The 18411-nt window shown below is 45.0% G+C and overlaps 2 protein-coding genes across 5 annotated transcripts in view; one reads left to right on the top strand and one right to left on the bottom strand.

The window, feature by feature from the left end:
• TTC13 (tetratricopeptide repeat domain 13) overlaps positions 1–320 on the bottom strand; it is an 87180-nt gene extending 86860 nt beyond the window's left edge. For all 4 annotated transcript variants that reach the window (XM_039241254.1, XM_039241252.1, XM_039241251.1 and 1 more), the window contains exon 1: positions 6–320. In XM_039241254.1, the coding sequence (XP_039097185.1) occupies positions 6–276 (271 nt within the window). In that variant the 5' untranslated portion in view covers positions 277–320. The remainder of the gene's footprint in view (positions 1–5) is intronic.
• Positions 321–551: 231 nt separating this feature from the next.
• Positions 552–18059, top strand: ARV1 (ARV1 homolog, fatty acid homeostasis modulator). Its single transcript, XM_039241249.1, has 6 exons — positions 552–755; positions 8441–8560; positions 11015–11168; positions 13796–14020; positions 15072–15218; positions 17581–18059. The coding sequence occupies exons 1-5, from the start codon at positions 552–554 to the stop codon at positions 15212–15214; spliced, it is 846 nt and encodes a 281-aa protein (XP_039097180.1). The 3' UTR covers positions 15215–15218; positions 17581–18059.
• Positions 18060–18411: the final 352 nt, after the last annotated feature.

An 18411-nucleotide genomic window follows, 5' to 3' on the forward strand; every position in this document is an offset into this window, starting at 1 on the left:
CTCACCGCCGCACTCGACCGAGTACTGGTCTCCCCAGTCCCCTGACTGCGGGCTGCAGCCTCCGCCTGCCTGGGCCTCCTGCTGCTGCTGCCGGTGCTGCAGCTCCTGCTTGAGCAGGGACAGCGGCGAGTAGTGCTCGGTGGCCAGGGCACCCGGGCGCGGCCCGACGGACAGGACCCCCAGCAACAGCAGCACCAGGACTCGCCGGGCGGCGTCCGCGGCGGCCACAGCGCCGCCCCAGCAGCAGTAGCAGCAGCAGCAGCCGGCAGGTGCCATCTTTCCTCACGGCGCATGTGCGGCGGCCCTCGCCGCACGCTGCGGCCTCCCAGCCTTAACCCGCGGCGGGCAGGTGGGCCGCGGCAAGGGGGCGGGAAGGGGCGTGGCATTGCCTGCTGGGAGTTGTAGTCCCGGCGCCGTCAGCCGCGAGCCCCATTTTCCAAGGATGGGACTACGAATCCCATCAAGCACCGCACGGAACAGGGTTTCCGGTCTGACGTCCGACATCTTCCCCCGCCACTGAATCGGAAGTTCTCGGCTGCAGTTGCGTGGAAATGGGCACCGGTGGGCGGAATGGGCTACGGCCGGGCAAGGGGAACGCAGAAGGGGTGGCCGCGGGCAAGGGGAACACGGATGGGGTTGCAGCCACTCCTCCTGCTGCCTCGGCCTCCTGCCAGTACAGGTGTATCGAATGCAACCAAGAGGCCAAGGAGTTGTACCGAGACTATAACCACGGAGTGCTGAAGATAACCATCTGCGTGAGTTGTTAGGCGTGGGTGTCCTTGGGAAGAAAATGGCGTGGCGGGATTCAGGGACCGTGAGAGGCAGTGGGACATGTATGTCAGCTTTTTAGGGCAGTAAACATCAACAGGTCTCAGGATCCTCTGATATAGTCTTCAGTTCAGTACTCGACATTCCTGTCCGGAATCAGCCGAGCCTTTGCGGTTATCTATAGTGTTAGAGAACTCACTACCCTCGAGTGGTTTTCTCATACCCGTCGTGTTTGCCGGTGAGACCTAACGCGGCGGACGGATCCTCGAACCCAGATGGATGTAGGCGTTGTGCAGCGAAATTTAAAAATCGGATTATGTTGACGTTTTGTGTTCACGCCCAAACTATTTAGTTTTTAGCTGTTTTCCCTTTCATGGGTAAATGCTATCATCATTAAACTTCAAAACCCGTATTAAAATTTTCTAGGGCACTTTAATTTGGGTTTCATCCTTCGTGATTATCGAATGTACAGTTTGTGTTGTGTGCAAAGCAGTAAGGCTGAACGTTGGTGACACAAACAACCAAAAATGACAACGTGAAAATTTTGCTTTCAGCGTGTTCATACTCTATAGGGAATGACTTTATATTTAAAAAGTCACAACATTTGAGGTTCTTTTTGCGTTATTAGCAAAGAATCTGCCCCACAGGAGGCAGTCAGTAGGTTCTTATCGCATTTCTGATCTCCTTCCTGATGATTTGCTAATAATCCTCATTAGGGGGCGCCTGAGTGGCTCAGTCGGTTAAGCGTCCGACTTTGGCTCAGGTCATGATTTCACAGTTCGTGGGTTCGAGCCCCGCGTAGGGCTCTGTGCTGACAGCTCAGAGCCTGGAGCCTGTTTCGGATTCTGTGTCTCCCCCTCTCTCTGACCCTCCCCTGCTCACGCTGTCTCTCGCGCTCTCTCTCTCTCTCTCTCTCTCCCTCTCTCTCTCTCAGAAATACATAAAACGTTAAAAAAAATGTTTTTAATAATAATCCTCATTAGGAAAACGTGGCCTGTATGAATGAATATACAAGGGAGCAGACAAAGTAGGAATGTGTACCTATTTAATCTGTTGTCAGTTGCCTTCCCTCACATGGCAAAATTCAACCCTGGTTGAGTCCAGCATATTGTCCAGTCTGTCTCCTTCCCTTGCAGCTGTATTTCACTGAGGAAAAAACACCTAAATTCATGCCCACGAACCTCATGTAGCCCTTGATGCCGTCTGGCCGTCACATTACATTTCACTAATCCATTCACATTCGCATAAACCTTTTCGCTCCTCAAGTTTCCCCACATATGATGCCTTCTTTGCTTAAAAAAAAAAAAAAGATGAGACCTTCCACAAGCTTTTCAACCACATAAATAGCACCCATTATTCATATGCTCTGTCTTCCCTGCTGTTAGAATGGATGAATTGTTCAGTATACCTGACCAAAACCAACGTGCCCATGTGCGCTAGGAACCTACTTTCTACCACTAGGGACATCCCTGTGACAGTTGTCTCTGCTGGATCATGTAGTAGTCTTTCCTTAATTTAAACACACACACACACACACACACACACACACACACACACAACCCTACTTTCTCCTTTGCCTCCGGCTGTCTTTCCACTTCCCTTTGACAGCCAAAGTCCTTTAAGAGCTATTTTGAATTACCATCTTGATTTTCTTTCCTGGTTTCCCTTGGATCTTCTTCAGACACTCTTTCTTCACCCCCCGCCCCCCAGCATTTCACTAGAAACTGTTCTTAAGATCACTGACTTCTACTTTGCTAAACCCAAGAGTCTATTCTCACTTAACTGTCAGCAGCATTTGACCTTATTACTTTCCCCTGGACACACTGTGTGCACCTGCCAGAACACCAGGCTCTTCTAGTTTTATCTTGTTGACTGTTTCCTCTCAATCTCCTTTCTAGTTCTGTGTCCTCTGCCTTACCTCTTACATAAGGCTCAGTTCTTGGGCCTTTATTTGTCTACACACTCTCCTTTCAAGAGTTCATTCTGGTTCCTGGCTTTAAATTCCACCTAAACTTTGACGGCTCCCAAATTTAAACCTGTAGCCTGAAGCTCTTCCCTGAATTCCAGGACACAGATGTCCAAGTAACTACTTGATTTCTCCAGTTGGATATTTGTAGTTCTCTCAGACATTCACAGTGCATGGCAACTCTACCGTGTTAGTTCCTACGACCAAAAAACTTCCAAGTCATCCTTGATTCCTGTCTCCCACATTTTCTTATTCGGTTGCTTGGCAGGTCCCGTTAACTGTCTTCAGATTATGTTCGGAATCCACTGCTTTTCACCACCTCAACCGCTACAACCTTGGTCCATACTGCCATCATGTCTCACCTGGATTATTATCAACTCTTAACCTGTAGCACCCTTGAACCTCTTCAGTCTCTTCGCCTAGCAGCCAAAGTGTTCCTTTTCAAATGTAAGTTAGATGGGGGCGCCTGGGTGGCTCAGCTGATTAAGTGGCTGACTTTGGCTCAGGTTATGGTCTCATGGTTCATGAGTTTGAGCCCCGCATTGGGCTCTGTGCTGACAGCTCAGAGCCTGGAACCTGCTTCAGATTCTATGACTCCCTCTCTCATCCCTGCCCCCCCCCACGCTTAGTCTCTCTTTCTCTCAAAAATAAATAAAAACGTATAAAAAAAATTTAATGTAAGTTAGAGAAGCACCTGGCTGGCTCAGTCAGTAGAGCATGTGACTCTTGATCTCCAGATTGTTTCTTCAAGCCACATGTTGGGCATAGGGCCTACTTTAAAAATAAATAAATAATAAAGTGTAAGTTTTCTCAAACTTTCCAGTGATTTTCCATCTTGGAGTTAAGGCCAAAATTTTTGCACTGGTTTGTCAGACCCATGTAGTCTCTTGCTGCTCTTCTATTATTCTACGGCAGTTCCATTGCTTCCTGATACTCTTGCTTTTGTTTTGTTTTGTTTTTGAGAGGGGGAGAGAGGTAATCCTAAGCAGGCGCCATGCTGTCAGTGTGGAACCCAACACGTGGCTCAAGTCCACAACCATGAGATCACAACCTGAGCCAAAATCAAGAGTTGCATGCTTGGGGCGCCTGGGTGGCTCAGTCAGTTAAGTGTCCGACTTTGGCTCAGGTCATGATCTCACGGTTCATGGGTTCAAGCCCCATGTCGGCCTCTGTGCTGACAGTGAGCTCAGAGCCTGTTTCGGATTCTGTGTCTCCCTCTTTCTCTGACCCTCCCCTGCTCACGCTGTCTCTCTCTCTCTCTCTCTCAGAAATAAAACATTAAAAAATTAAAAAAAAAAAAAAAAAAGTTGTATGCTTAACCAATTGAGCCATGCAGGCACCCCTGCTTCCTGATAGTCCTTAAACCAGGCAGGTTCCTTCCTCAGGGCCCTTGCACTGTACCTGGAACACTCTTCTGTCAGAGGTCTGACAGGGCTAATTCCCTCACCTCCTTCAGGTAGTTTTATTGGCCTTTCAGAGAGGTCTACTCTGACCACTCTATTACAAATTGTGCTTCCCCCTCCCAAGTCCGGGGGGCCTTATCCCCTCTCCCCGTATTCTCTTTCCCATAGCACCTATCATCTTTGAATAGTCTATATAATTAACTTATTTGTTATTTATTGCTTGTCTCTTCCCACTGGAATATAAGCTACACAAGGACTGAGATTATATATAAGTTATTCGTTAATGTAGTTAGTTCACGCAGAACAGTGCCTGATATGTAGAAGTGTGCAATAAATATTTGTTGAATGAATGAACCATTTCTAGGTTTTTAGATAGTCAAATCCTTGGCCATACGGCATAAGGGAGAGAATAGTAAGTTATATGGGGTTTAAACTTAATGATCTTTGATTGGCCCAATTAAATAATCTGTCTTAAAGATGACAACCACATAGCCATCTAACTAAAGTTAGCAATAATAGAATATATCTATAATCTATAAATCTCTTTTAATTATTGGTATTAAAATCCTTTTCTTAATTGTCAGATGCTGGCTTCTCTATATCTTATTTATGGAAAGCAATTTTATGGAAAACAGTTATCGGATAGTTGTTTAGATCAACAGCTATGCCCTCCCCTGGTTCCTCACCCCTTCCCCCAACATTGCCCCCCATCACCTGGGACACAGATTTTGGAATTATATTTGGGATAATGAATGGTGGTACGGTACATGATTGTACACAGTCATTTCCTGAGGACATAAGAGTGTGTAATCTCATTTTTATCATGATAATGCATAGTAGTGCATAATAGCATTATATAGGAAAGATCACTTAGTTGATGCTAGACTCTGAAAATTAAATCACAAAATAATTAATTCTTTAAAGGCTCTCCAAGTCGTGAGAGGAAAAAGTAAACCATTTTTACACATCAGGCTATTGGTTCTGAAAAAATAGCCAGTGTCTAGCTGGTAACTCCCACATACTTTGGTCTCTTAGCTGCTGGCAGTATACTCAGCCTGATCTCCTACCAGTGCTTCTCCTCCCGAGCTCCCTTCCCTTCCCTTTGTTCTTCTTGTTTTTCCACTGCCATTCCTCCCAGCCTGCCTCTCTGTGTCCCTGATTTTCCTCCGTCTCGTGGAAGCATGTCGCTTGCTTTTGGCCACTCCCTCTCCTTTGACTTTGCACAGTTTATTATAATTCTGTTAAAAGATATAGTAGTTTTGATATCTTGTAGTGCCTAGACTCCTGTATGTGCTCAGATATTTGATAAGTTTATGGTGGTAACAAAGCAAGACTCCTTTGAGATTCTCCTAAGTTTCAATTCTGTTCTTCAGCCTCCACCCTTACATGCTGGATGCAGAGATGACTAAGACAGAATCCTGCCCTTGAGCTTCAAGTCTAGTGGGGGGTGGGGGTTCCAGCTTTAAGATACGGGTTGGCTTACTGTGGAGCTAAAATGGAACAGGTTTGAGAATGGGGAAGAAGACGGCCCTAGAGATGATTGGGAGGAAGAAGCAGCGAGAATATTTCTAAAATATTGGCCAGTTTATGTTCTGAAAGAGATGTGATTCCCTAAGGAACTGAAGAACATAGCAGAAGAAAGTAATTCATACCCGTGGTAAGATAGAGGTGGCGGAAGTATTTGAGTTTCCGGAGTGTGCGGAGTCCGCGTGCTTACAGATTAATTCTTAGAGGAGAGCTCTCTCTTTTAGGATATTTGTCCAGTAAGTAGCAAATGGAGGGGAGCAGTTTTGCCAAAATTAGGAAACATATCTAATTGTAGCCATCTTCCACTAAGATGTTTTACTACGTGTGTCCATTCCGTCGCCATGCTTCCTCGTCTTCCTCCGAACTATAAGCTCCTTGAGGATAGGGACTTCCATGTCAAGGTGAATATCTAGCACCTTGGAAGTGCCTGGTCTATAGAAATGGCTAAGAGAGCTGTTGTAATGAATGTTATAGCCACTCCAAACACATCTGTCCGACAAGTGATTGCAAAAGAGCAGACTGGGCTGCCATGTCTGCAGCTCCTGTTTTCTGCCACCGCCTCCTAAAAATCGTCCAAATCCTGGCTTAGATAGACTTGCAATGCTGCCTTAAGATGGGTTTTAGGAAACTTTTTTTTTTTTTAAGTTTTATTTCTTATTGGGAGAGAGAGAGCGAGAACAAGCAGGAGAGGGAGAGGGTCAGAGGGAGAGAATCCCAAGCAGGCTCCGAGCTGTCAGTGCAGAGCCTGATGTGGGGCTCAAACCCACAAACCGTGAGATCATGACCTAAGCGGAAATAAAGAGGCAATCGCTTAACCAACTGAGCCACCCAGGTGGCCCTTAGGGAACTTTTAAAGGATAGCGGTAAGACCCTTGACTAGCCAGCAGATCCATTTTACAATGAAGTAGCATCTTTGTGTTGTGTTGTTTGTAGAGAGGAAGTGCTTTGCCTGTGGGCAGCACAGGGACGGTGTCTAGAACACAGCTCTTTGTCATGACTGTAGGATTTCTGATTCCATGGCTTCTGTCTAGTCACTGGCTTACTCTTTGCCCAGCTGAAAAACTGTGAAATTGTTAACATCTTATGCCTCGGTTTTATTAGGTGTATTTAAATGAGGTATTTAATGAGGTGTATTTAAATGAGGTAATAGCACATCCCCCTTCATTGGTTCACTTGGTGACTTAAAAACATACGCATTCCTTGTAAATAACATGAATGAAGTGGAGAAACTCAATTGGAAGTGATTTTTCTTTACATTTGGAGAGTGGGGTTGATATTTCAGTGCACTTCATTTTTTCCCTAGCACTTTGATGTATATCGGTCATCCCAGTATATTTGCATATCCATCACTTCTATTTCTATTTTGTCTTCTCAGCATCTCAAAATGTTTTATGTTTGAATGCAGCCATTAGAATAGTTGGCTTAGTGCAACTTTGTATCTAAAACTGTTTGAAATGTCACATTTCTAATGAGCTTGTTCTCTTTAATATTTTTTTATTTAAAACAATTTTTTTTAATGTTTATTTTTTAGAGAGAGAGTACACATGGGGGAAGGGCAGAGAGAGGGGTACCGAGGGCCCCCCAGCAGGCTCTGCTGACAGCAGAGAGCCCGATGCAGGGCTCAAACTCACGAACCATGAGCTCATGACCTGACGCTTCACCCACCAAGCCACCCAAGCGCCCCTCTAATGAGCTCATTCTTGTACACCTGTTTTATATGTTCTGATGGTATTGGACTTTGATAACATGGAATCACATGTATCCAAAAACAAAAACTTAGTAGGAATTACTGAGAGCCCAGGTGCCTAGCTTCAGATAACCATGCTGCACCCCCACTTGCTTATGTATATAGCTCAGTATTCTGAGTGTTTTCACTGTGCTCTTCACAGAGAAAGTGCATTTTCCTCCCATATTCTCAATGTTAATGGGGGTGTGGGGAGGAGGGAACCAAGCTTCTCTTGTTATCTGCCACATTCTTTACCTGCTTTTAGCTCTCAGAAGCTCTGGGTGCAGGGTTGCTTTTTTGAACCCCTTTCTCCAAATCATGTTTCAAGAACCGCAAAGTTGGTGGCCATCTAGCCAATACGCAACAATTTATTAATGGAAGTACATTATAAATTGATTTCTTATTTTATAACAGTTGGTACAAATTGAAAGCATTTTCTGGGATACTTTTCTGCCTAGTTCAGTCTTTAAATCAAATATTTTTGGAGTGCCTAGGTGCCTCATTTAGTTAAGTGTTCGATTTCAGCTCAGGTCATGATCTCGCTATTTGTGAGTTTGAATCCCACGTCGAGCTCTGTGCTGACAGCTCAGAGCCTGGAGTCTGCTTCAGATTCTCTCTCTATCTCTCTCTCTCTCTCTCTGCCTCTCCCCCACTCATGCTCTGTCTCTGTCTCTCTTTCTCTCTCTCTCAAAAAAAAAGTTAAAATATTTTTTAAAAAGTCAAATATTTTTAATAAACTATTATAAAAATAAACTATTAAAAAAAGTTCATTAAATAAAAAATAAAATAAAAAAGTCAAATATTTTTTTGCTTCCTTATATATGAGATTAAAAGATTAATATTTCTAGCCTACAAGATTGTATTTAGTCATTTCTGAAACCAGAGCTTATGTGAGTGAACAATTTGTATCTGATAAGAAGTTAGTTTTAATAAATGCTGACATGTCCTTCTTGCTCTACGAGCCCAAGATAGACTCTGCTTGCTCAAAATCCTTCAAGATTTCAGAATGTATGAGTTTGCTTGTTCTAATATTATCTTGCATTATTTCAGAAATCCTGCCAGAAACCTGTAGACAAATACATCGAGTATGATCCTGTTATCATCTTGATTAATGCTATTTTATGCAAAGCCCAGGCCTACAGACATATTCTTTTCAATACTAAAATAAACGTAAGTTGTGCTAATTTTTTTTATTTTCTAATTTTACTCTATAATGCTCTTGCATTTTTAAAGAATAATTTCAACAGAATCAAAGAACATTATTTTAAAAAGAAATTCTAATAAGGATGGGTCTTTTATCTCGGCAACGACTGGAAGTTTCTAGAAATAGCAAGGCATTGATAAACAAGGCACACAATGTTTAGTGAATTTTTAAGAATACAATCACTGGGAGGAAACTGACAAACCATAATCTGTATTGCCTTTTAGTAGGTGTCCTTTGAAACAGATATCAGTTATTTCTAACAGAATAAAATTAAATATATCCAGGTAGGGAGGGAAATATACCTAGAAGAAGTAAGCAAGCATTAAAAGAGAAATATTTTATTTACTTATTTTTTTTAATGTTTATTTATTTTTGAGAGAAAGAGACAGACACACAGAGTGCTAGCAGGGAGGGGGCAGAGAGAGAGGGAGACACAGAATCTGAAGCAGGCTCCAGGCTCTGAGCTATCAGCACAGAGCCCAACGTGGGGCTCAAACCCACAAACCGCAAAATCGTGACCCTAACCGAAGTCAGACACCCAACCGACTGAGCCACCCAGGCCCCCAGACATCAGTATTTCTTAATCACCACCACCACCACCACCCCCAACTAATTCTGAAGTACAGCTGGGAGAACCACTGTGTCAACTAGAACCTCAGAAGCCCACACTGATACCTATCCCAGGGCTGCATCGGGTTTGCACACAGATTCTTTTCCCCACTTTATATTGATAGAGAAAGTCCAACCCATAGAGGTAATGGGTTTTTTATTTTTTAAAGTTTATTTATTTATTTTGAGAGAGAGAGAATGAGGGGCAGAGAGAGCAGGGGAGAGTGATCCCAAGCAGGCTCCTCACTGTCAGCACAGAAACCTGATGCAGGGCTCAAACTGACAAACTGTAAGATCATGGCCTGAACTAAAACCAAGAGTTGGACATTTAACCAACTGAGCCACCCAGGTGCCCCAGGAGTACTGCAGTGTAAAAAGCCAATTCTTGTTACCTGGTATTTTTTATTTTTGCCATAATTTCAGACTCTTTAGAACTTGCAGCTTTAGAACTTTCTATCTTTTAATTGCTGTGTTTTCCATACATTAATTTACACTCATCCAGCATAGGGCCATTTTTTAAAAAATTTATGTTCAGAACAGATGTTGGTGAGGTTGCAGAGAAAGAGTATCTCTTTTGCGCTGCTGGTGGGAATGCAAATTGGTGCAGCCACTCTGGAAAACAGTATGGAGGCTCCTCAAAAAATTAAAAATAGAACTATTATATGACCCGGCAATTGCACCACTAGGTATTTACCCAAGGGATACAGGTGTGCTGTTTCCAAGAGACACATGCACCCCAGTGTTTATAGCAGCACTATCGACAAGTATGGAAAGAGCCAAGTGTCCATCGATGGGTGAATAGATAAAATGTGGTGTATATATATGTGTGTCTGTGTGTGTATATATATGGTATATGTGGTACACACACACACACACACACACACAGTGGGGTATTACTCGGCAATCAAAAAGAATGAAATCTTGCCATTTGCAACTACAGGGATGGAACAAAAAGGTATCATGCTAAGCGAAGTTAGACAAATAAATGATTTCACTCATCTGAAGACTTTAAGATACAAAACAGATGAACATAAGGGAAGGGAAGCAAAAAGAATATAAAAACAGGGAGGGGTCAAAAACATAAGAGACTCTTAAATATGGTGAACAGAGGGTGGCTGGAGGGGTTGTGGGACAGGGGATGGGCTACATGGGTGAGGGGCATGAAGGAATCTACTCCTGAAATCATTGTTGCACTAGATGCGAACTAACTTGGATGTAAATTAAACAATAAATTTTAAAAAATAAAGAACATTTTTTAAAAATTAGTAAAACTTAAAAAACAGTAAAATAAAAATTTATGTTCAGACTAATAGTTTGCTATGTAGCGTGATGGAATCTTCAGGTTAAAACCTCTTCTCATTGCTGCTTCTGCCTGTCCGCGAGTCACATCAATTCTGTGCTTGATTCTGTGTGTAGGACAGACGCTGACACCATAGTGTGAAGGGTGACTACTGTTTAGAGCAGTATTTCTTAGCTAGGCGTATACATCAGGACCCCCCGTGGCCCCCAGAACTGTTTGAAAATTGCATGTGTAGGATCTACTTCCAAAGATTCTGAATCAGGACTAGGGCCGCGACACTTCAAGTCTGAAAAACCTCCCCATGTGATTCTGACGGTCATTGCTGATGAGGAGCTACCGGTTTACGGGCAACACAATTACACACCTAACTGGGCAGGTCTGCTTTTGAAAAGCTGTGGGCTGGGAGGTTCTTCAAAACGACAAGTCCTTGGCCATGTCTGTGCCAACTCAATATTACGTATAATTGGGTGTCTCTCTACCCAGTGAATGGCATTGTCTTTTTCACTCCCAGATGCATGGGAAACTCTGCATATTTTGTTTGCTTTGCGAAGCATACCTGAGGTGGTGGCAGCTCCAAGATTCAAACCAGAACACCGATCCTGACGACTTCATCAGATATGCCAAGGAGTGGGATTTCTATAGAATGTTCGCAATTGCTTCTCTAGGTAGGAAGAAGCCGAGCTTTCTGTTCTCAGCGAACTAGTACCCACTGTTCTGATCAGAAGTGAAGTGGGTGGGGCTTACTCATGGGTGAGAGGAGGGGCTTAACTTAGGACTTGAGACTTAAACATTCAGCTCTACTACTAACCTGCTAGACGAGTTTGTCTAAATTACATGCTTGCTTGCTTTTTATTTGTTACCACACATAGGTTACGGAAACGGTTATGTTTATCAGATTAGAGTTTCATTAAATATGTTGAGGCATAATATTGTAGATAAAAGTCTTTAATTTCTGATTCTCCAATTGAAAGATTTCCCAGGTCCCTTGTTTACTAAAACAGATTGATAATTGCCAGACGTTATCCAATGTGTTGTGCTAAATGCATTGAACGAACACAACCTGTTTAATAGGGAAGACTCGTTCTTCATCTGACTACATTCAGCAAAAGTGACTCCTGCCCCAAATTCCTTAAGTTCAAGGAACTGCTTTTTGTCAGAATCCGAGTTTGTGACTGAGGTCAGAATGTGTTGAATTAATTTATGTCACTGCTTTCTTACTTACTGGCTTTCATGTTCTGCTTCTAAAACTCTTTGATTAGAGTGAAATGTTAGCAATATTGAGTCTCCAGTGCCTTCTTGCAGTGTCATATGCCTGGACTGTGGGTCCTCATTTGTCCCCATTTCTTCTCTTTTTGCTCTCACTTCCTGGGTCCTCTCATCCATTTCTGAGGCTTTAAAATTTATATGCTAAGAAGTCCCAAACGTACATAATAATATTAAACGCATCCTTGAGAACATTGCCTAAGCCAAGAACTCAAACCTCATGTAATTTTAAGCTTTAAAGCAAAGCCTCTTAAAATTTCTAAGGATAAACTCCTGTACGTCCATAATTTTTAATATAAAAAATAAACCCGGCTTATTTTCAGATAGTTCAGAATTCCTGTAGCTCCTGTTCTATAGTGGATATTTTCACACTCAATCAGGAATTTTTCTCTGCTGTTACTTTTTAACCCACTATTAGGGTCTGAACCCCTAAAATAGCTTATAAAAATGTCCTACATAAATATAGCATTTTATAAGTTAAACACTGCTTTTACGGTTTTATCAATTGAATGTTCACAACCATCCCCTTTGGTAAATAGGTTGGGTTCTCCCGTGTCTATACCTAAGATTTCCCCCCAAAATCCCACTGCAGGTTAGTGTCAGCACTGAGACGGATGGTCTGTTGCTTCCCCGTCTGGTATTTTCTCCATGCAGCACGCTGTAGGCCGGTGGCAGGTCCTGAACCCGGCTGATCCATGAAAGCCTCATAGTACCTGCCTTCTGAAAGATGGAGTGGGGCCCAAGGGCTGGTGGGGGTGCCTGAATCTCTCAGCTTCTGAGTTAGAAAGATGTGGGGGTTATCTGGCCCACCCTTCTCTCTAGTGCTAGAAATCCTTCTCTCAGCTTTGCCCAAATGATCTAGCTTTGTTTGAGTGTCTGCAGCGACAAGAGACAGCCCGCTATTGTTAGATCGTTCTTGTTGTTAAGGAAAGTTCTTTGTCGCTTTCATTACTTTGCTGGTCCAAACCTCAGGCTGTAAGATCTGCCTGTTTAAGCAGATCTTTGCAGTTGACAAGCCCTTGAGTTTTATTTTGCAGGAAGATAGGGTGTCCCCCACTCCCGCCCCACCACCAAGGGATAGATCACATTTCATGTAGTCAACCAGCCAAAATTATTTTTACTGATTCTAATCACCTATGTTTGGAACCTCTCTACTTTGGCTCTGTTTGGTTATAAAACATTTTAGGAAGAATACAGTTGTCTCTCCTCTAAGATGTTACATGTGCTCTAGAAAAACCTGATTCTGCAGAAACCTACATAACATAGCTTATGGGGAAAAAATAGAATTAGGGACAGACCACTGGAAACGTATGCAGCTGGGTAATCAGACAGCTAGCAGTCTGAATAAAAATCATAACTGCAGTTAAAAGAACGGTTAAAATCCTAGTTAACGGGGATAGAACACGGGATAGAACAGACCTGGTGGCACTGCGGCTTCTTCTGGACGGGACTCTGAATACTTTCTGGAAGGATAAGGAACTGCACTCAGAAAGCTTGTTAAAATGAATTCAGGAAGCTTTAAATTTATCTAACAGTATTCAAAACATTGTAGATAAGAGGCACTCACTAAATAGTGGAAGAATAAGCAAAGAAAAACATCTTCGTATGTAATTCTTAGGGTGGTTCCCGTCTCTCGGACTTAAAAACCCCCACGCTCCTGTTTTATTCTTTCTGTGGAGGTCTCGAACACTGAAAACATCCAAACAGAGCCTTACTTCCTGGCAAGAACTTCAGAGAGCTGATGATCACAATTCTAACGGACTGGCTTTTACTTGGGGTGAGGAAATACTCCACGAAAAGAATTGTTGAAATATGTTTCTGAAATCATACCAGCACGATTTGACACAAAGGCAGGGGCTTACTTTTTTAAAACAAGGAGGAGCAGGAGGGAGGAAAAAGAAACTTTGATCTTGATAAAGCAGTTCTAATGAAGTCAGCCGATGAGTTTATTTTGGAACTGGGGCTTGTTTGTAGAGAGCCGTGGTTCGGAGGGGGGCATTAACATTCTCGTCCTCTGCTTCCTCCTCAGAACAAACCGCCTTTTTTACTGGCATCCTTACCTTCCTGTGGCTAGAACGACCGATGACGGCGAAAAAGAAACCCAACTTCATTTTGCTGCTGAAAGCGTTACTGTTGTCTAGCTATGGAAAACTCTTGCTGATTCCAGCCGTCATCTGGGAGCATGACTACACCCCTCTGTGCCTCAGACTCATCAAAGTATTTGTCCTCACGTCCAATTTTCAGGCAATTCGAGGTACGTTTGTGTTTCATTCTGTCTTCTCCGCTTCCACCCCACATACGAGCTTAAGGCCTTATTTCTGCACCACGCTGTTGCAAAACCTGTTAAACCCTGGATGGGGTGCCTGGGTGGCTCAGTCGGTTGAGCGTCCGACTTCGGCTCAGGTCATGATCTCATGGTTCGTGGGTTCAAGCCCCGCATCGGGCTCTGTGCTGACAGCTCAGAGCCTGGAGCCTGCTTCAGATTCTGTGTCTCCCTCTCTCTCTGCCTCTCCCCCACTCATGCTGTGTTATTCCCTGTCTCAATAATAAATAAACATTAAACAACTAAAAAAAACAAAAAACACTGGAATCCTTCGTGGGATAATAACAGTGCCTGGCACTCCTCTGATGCCTTATTCAGAGCATATAGCCAGTATTTGTTCACCTGAACCATACAGCATTTTTTAGTTCTCAAACTGCTCTCGTGTGCGTTATCGCAGTGCTGCGGGGTTTGTAGAGAACCATTAATCCCTCTGCTTTGTGAACCCGAATGTGACCTGGCCGGGCACTTGTCATGCCAGGAGGCACCGTTCCTGCCACACCAGAGGAGGGATGAGCAGCCTTGTGCGTCTTCATTTTTCCCATCTGTTGTGAGAAGGGTTATTTTAAATGAGCCTATTACCTTTTATCGTAACCTTTTATCGTAATGCTTATTGTCTTATAAACTGTTAGATTGAGAGTCTCCGTTTTTGTTTGCTTGTTTTTGGTTTTGTTTTTTTGCTGATCTCTTTATAACCCTCAAATCTATTTTGAATTTTCTCCTTTTGTATTCATGGAAGTCGGTGTCTTGATTTCAGGAGGAGAAACGTAGTGGTTTTGTTATCAGCACCTGCTTTGTTGCTCTCCAAAGGTCCGTAGATTAAAAAAACTGGGAGAAGATAACAGCACCAATGAATAAGAACAAATAGAGATTTTTCTTAAAACAGCTTCACAAAACAGTTCCATTCATAATACCACATAGTTTACATGCCGACATCGCTTTGATTAAACTCTCAAGGACTTAATAGTTGCCTTTCTTTTTCTAGTGACCCTGAATATCAGCCGAAAGGTCTCCTTTCTGGCCATCTTGAGTGGCTTACTGATGGAAAGCACCATGGTCTACTTCTTCCAGAGGATGGAATGGGACGTGGGAAGCGATTGCACCATCTACAAATCTCAAGACCTTTGAAGAGGTACAAAAGCCTCTTAGCGTTCACACATTCAGACGGTTGTCCTGCTCAAATGAGACCAATGCCGTTGTAAAATAAGTAAATGCCCTACATGACCCAGCCCCTGATTGCCTCTGGGTCACCTCCGTCCCCGAGGACTTCAGTGCACGTCTCTCAGGATCCTTCACTTCAGGTTCAAGGACATCTGCATCCGTGCCTTGCTGCTTCCTGGGGCCCTGTTCTCTGGCTCTCTAACACCTGTATTCCACGTCACTTGTACAGAGACCTGATTCTGAAATCTGCCCCACTGGCCCGTGGCCGCTCCCCGTCCCCCCGCCGCCCCTGCTCCTCCCTTCCACCATAGCTGCCGTGGGCTGCCTTTTCACCTTCCCTCCACCTCCACTTCCTACCAGCCGCACCTCGCTTTTTACTCACCTGCATGTAGGCAGCTGCCGGTTCATCTCCATTAGTCCCTTGAAACTGTCAGCTTCTGGCCCTTCCGCCAGCCATGCCTCATTAGAGCCGTGTGGGTGAGTCTTGGCAGCTGTCTTCCCACAAGGCCGGCGCTGCGTGCGCACAGGGCCTCAGCCCTACCCCCGTGTCACCCCCCTGCCTTCATGGTCCATCCAGTGAATCTCCCCACGCTCCCTCCCACGTCTCCCCTCGCTTTGCTGAGAGGAGCTGCTTACACGTTGCTGGAGCTTCGTTCCTCCTTCAGCTCCGAACTCGTCTGGTTGCCTGGCTTCTTCCCTCCTGCCATCCGTCTGGTCCTGGACCCGTGCGCTTTTCCTCTCGGGGCTGTCTCCTACCTGTAAGTGTCCTCCTCCCCATGGTCACAGTCAGGCTCCTGGCCCTCCCTGCGGCCTGCGCCAGCTGCAGGGACTGGGAGTAGACGTGGAGGCCGGTCCGGGGCTGGGGGTGCAGGGGCAGGAAAGCATCCCGGCTCCGAACCTTCTCTGCGGCGAAAAGGCCAGACTCATGCCTGGGGCCTCATCTCACCTCATGCTCAGCTAATGCTCTTCCTTTCCAGATCTTCAGACACGGCTCTTTCATTGCCCTGTCCCGTGCACTGGCTCCCTCCCCTCTGCAAACATACGCGCACAACTCTGTTCTAGAACAGTCGGTCAAGCCTACTTCACAGCTTTCCTCTTTGTAAGACACACTTTCTCCCATAGTCTCCTGACTCTACTGAAACTCAGAGGGCAGCCGGCTGCCAGGTGTTTGTCAGACTCCTCCCTCAGCTGTGCTCTGGAAGCTTATCCTGAGCCCCGCCTTCTGAGACGGCTGCCTGGTCCGTCAGTCTTTTGTCCGCTGACTTCCCAGACTGTCCCCGGGCTCGGGCCTCAGCCTCCCTCTTCTCTTTTGCTGTTCACACACTCAGCTACCAGGACGTAGGCCCCCCAGACCCAGCACCTCCAGCCCACCCTCTGCCCGGTCTCAATGCCCATCCACCGCTTCCCAGGCGGTGCCAGCACGGCCCTGCCTTTACCTCTGAAGCTGAACTCCATCTCACCCCCCTCTACCCACCCAACGGAATCCTTCCCTGAAGCTTTTCTCTGCAAATGTCCCTTTTCCCTCAGACCCTGGGGCAGCTCTGGTCTCCTGCCTGAGAGTTTACAACAGCTTCCTCACAGGCCCTCAGCCCAGACCAGGGCCACATAAAGTGTCACAGACGGAGCACGGTTGTGGCGTCCCTCCGAATTTGTCACCATTTCTTACTGCCAACCCAGGAGTTTCTTGTCTCTTCCTGAAGAATGACTTTTTGTTTTCTCCTCGTGGAAGTGTGGTCCTCAGTATTCCCGTCCTAACTCCTTCCCCGCGGGCACGTCCCTACCCACCTTCCCCACTGCAGCCGCCTCATCTCCGCAGACGTCTTCCACTCTGCCCAGGGCCTGGCGCAGCCTCCCCTCTGCCTAACCTGATATAGTCGGTCATCCTGGCCTCACTGTGGGACGAAGACTTTCCAGCACCCCGAGTCTGTGTGCTCACCACCGTTGACCTCCTAGGACCCAGCTCAGCCCCACAGTGTCGTGTCCAGGGTCCCCTGAGACTGTCCTGGTCCTACTTCCTCCAGCACACCCACTTGTCGAGCGATCCATTGTGACTCCCGGTCAGAAAACGAGGTCCCCTGCCTCTCACAACTGTTTGAAAACCACTGTTCTCCTTTTACGTTCCCTCATGTTTTATACTGTGCGTGCCTTCCATTCAGGTTCCACGTGTATAAACACACAACTCCCCCAACCTGGGGCAAAGCATGGTTCCAGGAGAGCCCGAGTGGTTGTACGGAGGAGAGAGCATGGTTCCTGCAGTCCAGGGCCTACCCCGGGGATTTGTGGTGATTTGCAGCAGAATGTGCCACTCTGAATACTCCTTTTATTTTCCACAGTCGTGTCGTCTATTATCTGTGGTACAGCCGACTGCCGACAAAGAGAAGACCTAGGATAGAAACCGAACTCCTCGTTTCTGTTGAGCAAAATGAAGCAAAGATTTGGATACACTTCCCAAAAAAGAAAGCAAAGGTTATAGCATCGAAAACCCCCAAAACTCTACCACAACCCCCTCCGTAAGAAACAACCGAAACACATACAGATACAGACACAGGCAAGCAGAGAGCACAGGGTGCTGCCTGGGGAACGAGGGACACCATGAGGGGAATGGCATGCATTATAGACCACGTCGGGGAGTGGAGGGGACCACGAATCCATGATCCACACGTAATAAAGATGTATGTTTCATTCCTTTGACGTGTTTATATCTTTTTGATTTAAATGGTAAGTTATAGGCTCTAAATAATGTATTTAAAGTAGTATTGTGTTCTGACAACAACAGAAACATTTTTCTCATAATAAAGTTGAAATACACTGAGATTTTGTAAATTTTTCATGAATTCAGTATTTTCCCCTGTAAGTAAGTTACTCCTAAAAATGGCTGATCCAGAGCACCAGGTGGCTCAGTGGGTCACACGTCAGACTCTTGATTTCAGCTCAGGTCATGATCTAACTGTTTGTGATCTTGAGCCCCGTGTTGGGCTCTGCGCTGACAGTGTAGACCCGGCTTGGGATTCTCTCTGCCCCTCCCCTTCTCTCTCTCTCCCTCTCTCTCAAAATAAAAATAAACATTAAGAAAAATATTTTAATGGCTGATCCAAAAACAAATAACTAAAACCACTGAGTCGTATACTTTATAGGGGTGGGTTCTATCTCAATAATACTGGTAA

Source organism: Hyaena hyaena, unplaced genomic scaffold (genome assembly GCF_003009895.1).
Source record: "Hyaena hyaena isolate Hyena2069 unplaced genomic scaffold, ASM300989v1 scaffold_193, whole genome shotgun sequence".
Classification (NCBI taxonomy): domain Eukaryota; kingdom Metazoa; phylum Chordata; class Mammalia; order Carnivora; family Hyaenidae; genus Hyaena; species Hyaena hyaena.